Source organism: Ipomoea triloba, chromosome 12 (assembly GCF_003576645.1).
Source record: "Ipomoea triloba cultivar NCNSP0323 chromosome 12, ASM357664v1".
In the NCBI taxonomy this organism is placed as follows: domain Eukaryota; kingdom Viridiplantae; phylum Streptophyta; class Magnoliopsida; order Solanales; family Convolvulaceae; genus Ipomoea; species Ipomoea triloba.
The window spans coordinates 920,357-932,441 of record NC_044927.1 but is presented as its reverse complement, the minus strand read 5'-3'; the positions used below and the strand labels follow the sequence as shown (position 1 = coordinate 932,441).

General features: G+C 37.4%; 5 protein-coding genes across 5 annotated transcripts; 3 read left to right on the top strand and 2 right to left on the bottom strand.

The window, feature by feature from the left end:
- The first annotated feature begins 1,434 nt into the window (after positions 1–1,434).
- On the top strand, positions 1,435–2,172 carry LOC115998303 (cysteine proteinase inhibitor B-like). The gene is made up of 2 exons (XM_031237840.1): positions 1,435–1,634; positions 1,815–2,172. The coding sequence occupies exons 1-2, from the start codon at positions 1,468–1,470 to the stop codon at positions 2,059–2,061; spliced, it is 414 nt and encodes a 137-aa protein (XP_031093700.1). The 5' UTR covers positions 1,435–1,467; the 3' UTR covers positions 2,062–2,172.
- A 2,047-nt stretch (positions 2,173–4,219) lies between these two features.
- On the top strand, positions 4,220–4,633 carry LOC115998780 (cysteine proteinase inhibitor B-like). Its single transcript, XM_031238437.1, has one exon. The coding sequence runs from the start codon at positions 4,220–4,222 to the stop codon at positions 4,631–4,633; it is 414 nt and encodes a 137-aa protein (XP_031094297.1).
- Positions 4,634–5,985: 1,352 nt separating this feature from the next.
- On the bottom strand, positions 5,986–6,987 carry LOC116000004. The gene is made up of 2 exons (XM_031239993.1): positions 6,802–6,987; positions 5,986–6,732 (listed from the first exon to the last, which is right to left on the bottom strand). The coding sequence occupies exons 1-2, from the start codon at positions 6,858–6,860 to the stop codon at positions 6,354–6,356; spliced, it is 438 nt and encodes a 145-aa protein (XP_031095853.1). The 5' UTR covers positions 6,861–6,987; the 3' UTR covers positions 5,986–6,353.
- LOC116000002 (pentatricopeptide repeat-containing protein At1g66345, mitochondrial) lies at positions 6,629–8,846 on the top strand. The gene is given in 3 exon segments (XM_031239991.1): positions 6,629–6,710; positions 6,893–8,528; positions 8,530–8,846. Coding segments are annotated over 2 exon segments (1,659 nt in total). The 5' UTR covers positions 6,629–6,710; positions 6,893–6,968; the 3' UTR covers positions 8,629–8,846.
- On the bottom strand, positions 8,596–11,228 carry LOC116000003 (glutathione S-transferase DHAR3, chloroplastic). Its single transcript, XM_031239992.1, has 6 exons — positions 10,926–11,228; positions 10,659–10,749; positions 10,401–10,544; positions 9,708–9,825; positions 9,246–9,386; positions 8,596–8,898 (listed from the first exon to the last, which is right to left on the bottom strand). Exons 1-6 carry the CDS (start codon positions 11,155–11,157, stop codon positions 8,812–8,814), a joined length of 813 nt encoding a protein of 270 aa, XP_031095852.1. The 5' UTR covers positions 11,158–11,228; the 3' UTR covers positions 8,596–8,811.
- Positions 11,229–12,085: the final 857 nt, after the last annotated feature.

Here is a 12,085-nt window from a genome sequence, read left to right as displayed (position 1 = left end):
CCTTCAACTAAAAGTATAAGTTAATATATAGTTAATTAAACTACATATTTGTGTTTATATATTGTATGCTCATGAGATTACTCCATGCATGCATGCTTGGTCATTCGTATTCTAATATATAGTTAAACTACATATTTGTGCTTATATATTGTATGCTCATGAGATTAATTACTCCATGCATGCTTGGTCATTCATATCCTGCCATATGTCGAAATGAATTGTAATTCAGATTAAATTCTATTGTTTGGTATACATGAATAAAATTGTTGGACATTGAAAGAAAAAAATGAATAAAAATTAAAATTCCTTTGTATACTAATACAAAAATGTAAAAATTAAAATTCCTTTGTATACTAATACAAATTCTAATTTCACATGCTGTGAAGTATGAAATTGTAATTCCTCCAACCAATTTTATCATACCAAACACGACCCATAAGTGGGCTAATTTGGCATACTTATAACTCTAACTTATTGTTTTGTGATTACAATTTAACATATCCATAGTATGCTCAACATTCCAAGCGACCTTTCATTTGGAATGGTAATAGTGACCCTACCAAAAGGTTGAATCCCCAACTCCGGCCCAAGGACGCCCCAGCCCAACAGACTTAATTGAACATAGAGTCCACTTCCACTTTTGCTTACTGCACTGAGTCCACTTCCACTTTTGCTTACTGCACCGTCTGCACACAAGGAGCCCTCACTTTGAGAGGTTGCTTCCATCCGCTAGTGAAACTCTATCCCTGTCAGTTGTTATGCCATGGACCCGGTCCAAAATGGTGTCGTTTGTTGAAACAAACGACGCCGTCTAAAATTTTTTAAAAAAAATTGCTTAGCTTATTCTTTGTCGTTAACTTGCCGTTTGTCTTCAGAATTCATTCCTCTATATTCATAATTTTTTAACTCTATATATATTCACAATTTTAGAATTGAATATTCACAATTTTAGATCTCAATATACAAAATTACATAACTCAAATATTCACATACAATTGCAGAACTCTATATTCACAACTTTTGAACTCTATATTCACAATTACAAAAGTTTATATTCACAATTAAAGAAGTTTATATTCAACAATATAACATAATTTTTAAATCTATATATATATTCCCATTTTTTTAACTATATATTCACAGAAAAAAACTATCATTGAATGAAAAAATGGTACATTAACCAACTTACTTGGGTTGTTACCAATTGAGTAACATAATTGACATAAAATTAAGTTTGCTACTATAATTTGGGATCAGGCATCTTCTTCCCAACAATAAGGTTTGTTAACTGAAAGAAAAGCCACCCAACCAACCACGCTTAACGCGGTAACCCTCACGTACTCAGACCTACTCATACCAACCCACTATACATACCTCTCTCCCTCCCTCATCTTCTTCCCCACACTCTAAATAAACAACAGATCACATCTCATCTGTTGAATTGATTCTCAAAAAAAAAACAATAAAATGGCCAAACTTGCAGGACTACTCAACCTTCTCCTCGTGGTTTCCGTGGTTGTAGGGTTGGCAGGCTACGCCGCCGCGCAGGCGGAGGGGTTGGGACCGGCGGCCTCAGGCGGGAGAATAGAGGAGAATGACGTGAAGAACAACATTGAGGTTCAACAGCTGGGGAGGTACATATACAGTAAGATTTTCTCTAATAATATATATTATATAGCGCCTTAATTATAATTGGTGCTAATATATTATATATTAGCGCCTTAATTATAATTGGTGTCAGGTTTACTAAGTAATTTAATTGGAAGTTATTATTCAATCAGACTTTGTGCCTAATATAAACCTGGCTTTAACAGGTACTGCGTAATAGAGTACAATAAGTCCCTGCAAGTGAGGAAGCATCCTGAGAACGGTCCCAAGAGGCTGAGCTTCTCGGAGGTGATCAAGGCGGAGAAGCAGGTGGTGGCCGGATTGAAGTACTACCTCACCATCAAGGCCGCCGGCTCCGACGGCCAGATCAAGACCTTCGACGCCGAGTTGGTGATCAATCCGCCTGAATCTTTTAAGAAGATGCTCGCCTTTGCACCAACCACACAAAATTGATACTCTTTTTTTTTTCCGGTCAGTCCGCCGCCGTGGCGTGGCGTGGCTGGTATTTTGTCATGCATGCATGCGTAGTAGGTAGTTAGTCCCCGGTTAGTTTCCTTCAATATATGCCAGACATCAGATGAATAGAAGATGGATATATAATGCTAGCTTCAACATGTTGTAATGCCATTGTTTTATATATATATATATATATATATATATATATATATATATATATATATATATATATATATAATTTAAAAAACATAAATAGCATATTAACATTATTTTGGGTTACAAGCTAAGGAACCGTCCCACTATTTACATAATTACATGTATGCGCGCGCACTAATTAATACGGAGTATATAGTTAAACTACATATTTGGGTTTATATTATATATATATATATATATATATATATGCTCCTCCATATATCCTGGCATAAAATGGTAAAGACAAAGAACATAAGGAGAATGTGATTTTTTTTAACATTTAGATTTCGCTATAATAATAATTTTTTATTTATAAATGTAATAAACATAATGTCAAGAAGTCTAGAAGATCGATTTAGAAAATCTTAATTATTTGAGTCCAAAACTCATCACCATTTATACTTCAAGTTATTGCAGTCTAGAATAAAAATTTTGTGTCCAAATATAATGCATAAAAGTTCAAAAAAGAAAAAATTACAATTCAAAATTAAATTTAAAAGTGACATTTTTCATGCATATTTAAATTTTAAATTATTTACCCAAATTTCAATGTCAATTCTTTCTAATTTTTTTTTTCCATTACAATTAAGATTAATCTAAGAATTCAAAAAATAAAATAAAATTATCAAGCATGGTTTCTATCCACTAAGGGGCGTTTTGTTAGAATGAAGGAATTAGAAAGGAACTGAATTGTAATTCCGTGGGAAAAAGAATAATGTGAGAATTCAAATTCTACAAAATAATGTGAGAATTCAAATTCTATTATTTGGTAATATAAACAATGTTGAGAAATGGAAGGAAAAAACGAATAAAAACTAAAATGTCTTTGTATAATAATACAAAAACGTAATTTATTGTGAAATTCTAATTCCACAGTCTGTGGAATTGTAATTCCTCCATAGAATTGCAATTCCCTCCAACCAAATAATCAAACAGAAATTCCATGAAATTTGGTATGAATGAAATTGCAATTCCAACCGGATGCGCTCGCCAAATCTGCGTCTGGCAACTGGGTGACGGTACTGCTCAATAGGCCCCCTATTGACTTGAATCCAATTTTAGATGACGACAGGCTTGGTATTCCGGTTTGGAAGCAAACTGGTATTTCTGAATAATGTACTGGGTATCACCCTTCCTGTAAAATTTAAAAAAAAAAAAAAATTGCAAGTCTATCATACCAAACATGTACCCCATAAGTGGGCTAATTTGGCCAACTTATAACTCCATCCAATTGTTATGCTATAGACCCGAGTCCACCTTGCAAGGTGGACCTGGGTCCAAAGCAATGTCGTTTTGCTTCAAAATGACCTTGTCTGAATTTTTTCTTTTTTAATAAAAAAATTGCTTATTTCCTTGCTGTTTGTCTTCAGAATTCGTTCCTCTAATTCATAATTTTTGTACTCTATATTTATAATTTTAGTACTTTATATTCACAATTACAGAACTCTATATTCAACAATATAACACAAATTTTGAATCTATATTCAATTCATTATTTTTTAATCTAACTTATTTGTAGTATCTACTCGGTTATACCAACATCCTTGACTTCAACCTATGACCTTTCGTTTTGTCAGACCACAAGGTAGATGGAAAAAAAAAATTATTAAACTACTCCGCCATTAATTAAATTAGTTAGAACAAAAGATTAATTGAACAAGATTGGATGGACGTCGATGGAAGTGAATTTGCATGCAGATCGATAATTACTCGGATCGGATCTTATCAACAATAATATAATCTTCTCCATCACTTTTTTAAGGTTAGTTTCATACCTGCCCGAAAAAAACGCCGCCGCTTAACGTGGAATCCCTCACAACTAACCCATCCATGCCACTATATATACCTCTCAAACCCCCTCACCCTCATCACCACACTCAACAGATCTCTACTGTTGCTAATAAATAAATTATATAAAAAGTAAAAAAAATAAATAAATAAAGAATCTCTGAACAATATAATGGCGAAAATTGGAGGATTCAACCTTATCCTGGTAGCCATGGCCGTGGCCATTATCTCCGGCGTTCAGGTGGGTGCTCAGCTCGGAGGCGCCGTCGGCGGGAAGATTCCGATCGATGACGTGAAGACCAATAAGGAGGTTCAAGATTTGGGGAGGTATTGCGTGACGGAGTACAATAAGGGGTTGAAGATGAAGAGGAATCCGGCGATTTCGGCGAAGATGTTGAGCTTCTCGGAGGTGATTAAGGCGGAGAAGCAGGTGGTGGCCGGAGTTAAATATTACCTCCGGGTCAAGGCCGCCGACTCTTCCGCCGCCGTCAAGACTTTTGACGCCGAGGTGTTTGTCGCCCCTGGAGAATCGTCTAAGGAGCTCGTCACCTTTGCGCCTTCCACTCTCATGCGCCGCAAGTTCTAATTTATATCCATGAAAGAGCGCAGCTGAGCTTCCTTCTGGGTTGGTTTAATTTGATTTTATTTTTTTTTCCTGTTCGCCGCCGGTAGTGTAGTTCCCGGATTCTTAACGTCCGGCCGGGTTTGGATCCGATGTTGTTGGTTAGTTTCCTTCAATGTCAGAGATGAATGCTTTAGCATGTTGTAATGGCATTATGCTTTTTTTTTGGAAAGATGACAACTTTCCTTCTTAAATTATAGAAAATAGTATTTTTTTTTTTCTGTTAGAATTAAGTTAAAAAAGTTATTTTGCAGATAATTTGATGGTATAATCTAAAGACAAAAAGTGTTATAATCCAGTTCAAAGATGAGATGTGACGTAAAACATAATATCATATTATTGATTTTAATTTGTTGTTTAAAATAATGGTGTGTTTAGTTTAGGTCCTTACTTAGCTTGGTGATAAGAATCTGAAATTCTTGAATGAAAATTAATAATTGATTTTTATTTTTATTTTTATTTTTCAATGATAATAATAAGAAGTATATTAAGAAGAAATACCATATCTCAAACCAAAACCCAATGGAGTAGTTCAATGATTCCCCTTGGGCCAGATCATGTGCCTCCCGGAGCGAACCCCGTGAATCTACAACAAAAAAAAAAAAATATCCCAAACCAAAAAAACAATAATAAAATAGGGGAGCTAACGACCAAAGAAATGAAATTTTTTGCAATAATTGATTTTTGAAGATAAATTAATGAAATCTGATCTATAGATATTTGAGAGTATGAGACACTCAAATTGCGTGCAAGTCAAGGGTGTTAAAATATCGTATGATGAGTATGATCCCTCTCAATTCTCATAGTCTCATGTATGCTAAAATATACGAGAGGAACAAGCTAGGAATGTTTGTCCACTTCATTATTTTAACAAGAATAAAAAAAATTAATGCCAAAATGTTTCTCATGAGAGGCACATGTCTCTCAGCGGGTAGGCTAGGACACCTAGAGATAGTAAGAATGAGTGGCGTAGAGAGCCAAATTCCAATTTGTCTATAGTAACTTCATTGTATTTTTGTATTTTTAGCCATATATATAATCTATATGAATAGTAAAATTCTATAAAAACTCAAGTTCCATGAAAAATCTTCACAACACCAAAATAATCAACTAGCATACATGTTTCATTACTTTTGAATCATTGTTATTATTGGATTAGAAGCTCAATCTAAGATTCTAATTAAGCTTCTTTAATAACCACCCTAAGCAAGTAATCAAACAATTATTACTATTATTAAAAAAATAATTTATTAATACAAAAAAAAAATTTATTAATACACATAAAGTCATACAATCAATCTGATCAGTCCTTTGTTTTTAATGAAAAAATGGTGGCCTGACCAAAAACACATATAGTATTATATTATTAAAGTGAATTTGCATGCGGATTCGTCGGATCTTAATATCCTATCAACAATAATATTGTTTTTTACGGTTTTTTTTTTTTGGGTTTCCTAGCTTAAACTGAATGAAATGGCACGACAGCCCACCATTGTTGCAGAATATGCACCATCCAACGCCGCCGACTCTGGTATCCCTCACACTATACATACACAATCCACCATATATATATCTCTGTACCCATCATTTCCACACTCTGAATAAATAAATAAATAAAAGAAAAATAATAATGGGACGACTTATCAGCCTTTTCCTGGCCGTTTCCGGCGTGGCCGTAGCCTTGTCAACAGGCCAAGTGAACGGCGGGGGGTCGACGCAGGACGGCGCCGTCCATCTGGACGTGAAATCCGGGGGGAGAACGGCGGTGAAGGACGCGAAGACGAACAAGCGGATTCAAGGGATGGGGATGTACTGCGTGGCGGAGTACAACAAGGGGCTGAAGCAGAAGAATCTGGAGGCGGTGGAGTTGCTGAAATTCAAGGAGGTGGTGAAGGCGGAGAAGCAGGTGGTGGCCGGAGTCAAGTATTTCCTCCACATCGCCGCCACCACCCACCACGGCACCGTCAAGAATTTCGACGCCGAGGTGCTGCTCAAGCCCATTTCCAGAGATATGGAGATGCTCGTCTTTGCACCCGATATGGTTAGTTGAATTATTAGCGCTCCTTACGTTCAAAACAAAATCAGACTTTTAACATATTGTAATCACAATTTTATTTATTAATCAAACATACCTCTTAGCTACTCCAAAGCATATTTCTGTTATGGGGCTATTTTGGTCATTTCCAAACATTCTCCATCGTTAAATCTAACTCCGTGTCTTAGATCTCACTCTGAGCTGCTATCTCCGCCGTGTAAGACGGCGACGGTCAAAACTTAAGCACATTTGAGATCGCCGGTAATGGCCACCTTGTCTCGCGCTTTCCTCTCCGTGGCCGGCCGTTCAGCCGCCAAAGCCTCCAGACTCTACGCTCGAGCTCCGACGGAACCGCCACCGCTCCAAATCGACGACGCCATAGCCACCGCTGTCTACAATTCCTTTCTTAAACCCCAGACCTGGGAATCCCTTGCCCAACAATTCAATTCCGTCCAATTCACCCACCCACTCGTCAACAAAATCCTCCTCAATCTTAAGGACACTTCCAATGCGAAGCAAGCTCTGAAATTCTTCCACTGGTCAGCCAAACTCGGGAGCTTTCACCATGGGGTTTCCACGTACTGTATCACAGTTCACATTCTCGTCAAGGCCAGGCTCATCAAGGATGCCAAGGTATTGCTCGAGTCAGTGTTGATCAAACCCTCATTGGGCAATTCAGACGTTTTCGCAGTTATTGAATCACTGCTTCAAAGTTATAGAATCACTGATTCTGTACCTTTCGTGTTTGATTTGTTCGTTCAAGTTTGTTCTAAGCTGAGGCTGGTAGATAGTGCTCTTGATGTCTGCAAGTTCTTGGATGAGAATGGATTCCTGCTTAGTGTTGTTAGCTATAATACTCTGCTTCATGTGCTGCAAAAATCTGAGAAGCACGGTATGGTTTGGGGTATATATGGGGATATGATTCAGAGAAGAATAAACCCTAATCAAACCACTGTTAAAATTATGGTTAGTGCTCTGTGTAAAGAAGGGAGGCTGCAATGGTTTGTGGATGTTGTGGGCAGGATTCATGGGAGGAGATGTGAGCCTGGGGTGGTTGTGAATACTTGTTTGATCCATGGGATGATAGAAGATGGCAGAGTTGAAGATGGGTTAATGTTGTTGAAGAGAATGTTGCAGAAGAATATGATAATTGATACGGTTTCTTATTCTTTGATTGTTTTTGGGAAGGTGAAGATGGGTGATTTGGATTCTGCATGGAAGGTTTATGATGAAATGGTTAAGAGAGGTTTTGAAGGGAATGCTTTTGTGTATGATGCCTTCATTTCAGCATACTGTGAAGAGGGAAGGGTGGAGGCTGCAATTCAGCTGGTGCAGGAAATGGAGAGGATGAACATGAAACCGTTCCTCGAGACATTCAACAGCCTGATAAAGGGTTGTTCAAATGCAGAAAGGTTAAAGGAAGGCTTGGATTTTTGCGAGAAAATGACGCAGATGGGGCTTCTTCCTAGCTGTTTGGCTTTCAATGTACTGGCAGAAAGGCTCTGTGAAAATGGCAATGCAAAGGAGGGTGATGAGATGTTGACTGTCCTGTTAGATAAAGGGTTTGTTCCTGATGAAAACACATACTCTCAGCTTCTTGCTGGTTATGCAAAAGAAGGTGAAATTGAAGCAGCACTCAAGCTTTATTATGAGATGGAGTATAGGTCAATCTCTCCTAATTCTTCTTCGTTTTCTTGGTTGATAATTGGTCTTTGTAAACATGGAAGACTAAGTGAAGCAGATAAGTATCTAGGTTTAATGAAAGCACAATGCTCAACTCCAAGTTCGGATGTCTACAAACAATTGATTTCTAGCCATTTGGAGAAGGGGAATCTAAGTAGAGCAGATCAGCTGTATAGAGAAATGGTGGTGAAGGATTGAAGACATAGAATTATGCATTTTCCATCAAGACTGGAAATTTTAGTTATAATAAGTGCTTATCAGACAAATATGTATATGACTGTTGACGATGCATACAAAGTTTTATCTCTTATGGTCAAAAACATATTGAAAAATGAGAGAAGAGTGGGGTTGCTAACTTCTATCTGCATGTACCTCGGTTTGTAATGTAATCCTGAAATGTTTCTGAAGATGTATAGAGGATCGTCTACCCCTTGACCTTTGGTCTCCAACCTTCAATTACATCCTCTGTCACTGCCCTTGTTTTGACAAAGGAATCCCGGGAGAATATGTCCTGAGCACATTACAAACACTAGCGAGTCAGAAATTATCCCAAAATCTGCCCGCATAACAAGAAATTGGGTCTATAGTCACTTGTAGCAAGGTCCAAAGTTCAGTTCCACGAGGCATTGAGGCTTCATGCCATGAATTTAATTAACATCAAACACTAAATGAACAGAAAAGACACAGACATAACCAGTAATTTGGAGATAATAACAGATGATTGAGTATTTGAGGGAATGGACATGAGCTACTATGAATAGAGAACAAGAATCAGTTCAAGACCCAGATTTTTGTCCTATTTTCTCTAGGCCTCTCAATCAATCTCTCTTGCAAAGAACAGGAATAAGTTTGGCATACCTTCATGTATGACTTCAGATAGATAAGTGAATCTGGGACTGACCACTTCTTGTAGTGCCCCAGAGCAATCTCCATGTGATACAGCTTTGGTCCTAGAGACAAGTCGGCAGCAGACACCTCATTTCCATTGATAAATGGGCCCTTCAAAAAATAAGGTATGAAATGATCAGTCACTTCTCTGAAGATATGTTTCAACACCAAAGCAAAGGTATCTCTGTGATGCACACTATAGGCCTCCAACAGAGACTAGCAAATCTGAAGGGAAAATGAAATATGCAGTGGCAATTTTTTTTTAAATATTCTGTAACAAAATCAAGAGCAAAACATATTTGGTTGAAGAAATTACAATGGATGAAATGAATGGAGTTTCTATGTGTTATATCTAATATTTCAACAATTCAAACAGAGTTAATTCAATTTACCAAAACGATATACATTTATGCACTAAGATAAATGACTTACACTTTCTTTAAGGTAATCATTAAAAGCAGTCAGCTCTTCTACTAATGCTTGCTCCGTTCCATCAGCAGGGTCTTTGCTTTTTAGAAACCCAATAAACTTGGAGAAGATCTTTGATCCACTATAAAACACATTAAGGAAATAATACCATCATGGCCTAAAATGCTCAAGGAAGCAACTCATTTGATAGTGAGAATGTACAATTCAACCAGAGAGTAGAGGCATAAACTTAGCATATACAACTCGAAAGTAAATATAGATGTTATAGTTAGGAATAGCGTCGGAAACACAGAGTTGAAAGCTAGACCTTGCTTACTACTATATCTGAGGAGAATATATTGTCCATGTGAGCTAATTTGCAGGTCAGAGTGTCTCATAGAAAGGGCTTATGAGTAGCTAGCATGTTGTGCATTGTGGGAGCTGGAGGGCTTTATGGAATAGGTATAAAACGTCAAAGTGATGTTAAACCATGGAGAAAGCAAGGAATTGTAACTGTTGAGAATAGATCAGTCTGGTCACACATCTAAGGATCTCTAGAACAAACACAGATTTGAGTACCGAGCCTCATAGGAACAGTATGTACCCTAACAATATGCAATACCTATGAATGAGACATGCACAACAAGAAACAGAACAAGACTGCTCAACATTGTTTCTTCAAGATTCAACTAAGAAAAGATGATAGACAAAACATACACAGAAGCCTTCTCTGGCGGCGTTTTCAGCGATGGATCAGGGAACTTCTCTTCCAGCGCCTGCGTGATAACATCTGAATCTGGAACCCACTTCTCATCAATCTTCACCACAGGAACCTTCCCTTCCGGGCTAATTTTGAACAGCCTATAACAAAATTATTTTTCAAACAGAAAATTTGTTATTCTAACTGTTTCTGATAACAAAAAATCATATAATAGATTACAATCACAAGAAGAACATACTCAGCATTCACATTACCACTCTGGTTTGTTGCTTAGGTCAACCAGCTTCAAGTCATAAGGAAGATGTTTTTCCTCTAAAGTCAACAAAACTCTCTGAGTAAAGGGACCTGAAGCGGAAGCGCAATCCAAACATAATTCTTCAGCATTCATTGCAATTATTACTTAATACAGGACAAGCTATTAACATTTCCGGAGCTAATCCGTACGGCAATTGAAAATTGCAGCAATGCGTGAGAATGTGTGAAGTTAGTAGTTAGCAATGCCTGGAGTACCGGAGACTTACAGTCGCCTAGCCTGTTAGGAATAGTGATGGAGGCCTTAGCGCATACTTCGACAGGCTCCGATGCCGGAGACATTGCAGTGACTACCATGCCTCGTCGGAATCCTTGGCCTCTGAGACGGGTCGGGTTTGCGGAGAAATGAGTCCGAATTCTAGGTCCGCGGTGAAGGTAGGCGAGTTGTTTGATAGTGACAGGAAGTGAAATCGCCGACGGTGTTATTTTCACGGTCGACATCGGGGGCGGTTGCCGGAGTAACGCCTGGAATTACTGGAAAGTTCTGAAGCTGTGAAATGGCGGTGAGGTTGGCGAATGGACGCGTGGCATAGATGTTGCTCCGATGTGGGTCCCACCCAATCGATTGACGTCATCAAAAAGAATAAAACCACATACCTTATTGGGCCGTAGCCTGTGGCTATTCACGGGAACGCTATTGGGCTAAAGTTATTGGGCCCAGGTAACTAATAGGCCATTTTTTAGTTTGGGCAGATGATCTACCGGCCTATCCTCGCATGACTCAATTATTATTTTGTGAACTAGTCCACACAGCTATGCGAACCATACTAAGATCGCGTTTAGGTGAGAACACCTCTTAACATGGAAAAATATGGACTTCTTCAATAATGCACAGTAAGTTCTTCAATGATGCACAATAACAACTCCAGCCTCGCGACTACTACAACATGCACCACATCTATTACATGAATGCACAAAAATTATTACACGAATGACGAATGTACCTTATGTACAGTACAAATCCTCTCGCATGTGTCCTCCAAGCATACCTGGGAGCCATATTGTGCATTGATATAGAACTTATCATATATTATTAAAAAAGTTTGCATATTCTTATATTAAGAGGTGTTCTTACCTTAATCGTCTATATGTCTTGTTAGATGAGACAATATTTTCTAGACCTAGAAAATAATTTATTCTTTTACAATTTACGCTATATATTTATATAACATTCTAAGTTAAAGATATAAGTTAGTGCTACTTGACTTTAAAGGCTCGAGCATCAATTTACTTTCTTCATTCTTTATGATTTTGAGCTTAAGAGCAACATCATTGCATATAACTTAAAGAAATGAGTTCTCAAAAAAAAAAAAAAAAAAAAAAAAAAAAAAAAAAAAAAAAAAAAAAAAAAAAAAATTTTTTGCCATTA

Excerpts from the sequence above, each read along its gene's own strand:
- LOC115998780 (XM_031238437.1), top strand. The coding sequence starts at position 4,220 with ATGGCGAAAATTGGAGGATTCAACCTTATCCTGGTAGCCATGGCCGTG.
- LOC116000003 (XM_031239992.1), bottom strand. The coding sequence starts at position 11,157 with ATGTCGACCGTGAAAATAACACCGTCGGCGATTTCACTTCCTGTCACT. Across the intron at positions 10,545-10,658 it reads CTAAGCAACAAACCAGAGTG|GCTGTTCAAAATTAGCCCGG; the intron begins GTAATGTGAATG and ends ATTTTGTTATAG. Across the intron at positions 9,826-10,400 it reads CCGCCAGAGAAGGCTTCTGT|TGGATCAAAGATCTTCTCCA; the intron begins GTATGTTTTGTC and ends TGTGTTTTATAG.
- LOC115998303 (XM_031237840.1), top strand. The coding sequence starts at position 1,468 with ATGGCCAAACTTGCAGGACTACTCAACCTTCTCCTCGTGGTTTCCGTG. Across the intron at positions 1,635-1,814 it reads GAGGTTCAACAGCTGGGGAG|GTACTGCGTAATAGAGTACA; the intron begins GTACATATACAG and ends TGGCTTTAACAG.
- LOC116000004 (XM_031239993.1), bottom strand. The coding sequence starts at position 6,860 with ATGTTTGGAAATGACCAAAATAGCCCCATAACAGAAATATGCTTTGGA. Across the intron at positions 6,733-6,801 it reads TGCTTTGGAGTAGCTAAGAG|GAGCGCTAATAATTCAACTA; the intron begins GTATGTTTGATT and ends TTTGAACGTAAG.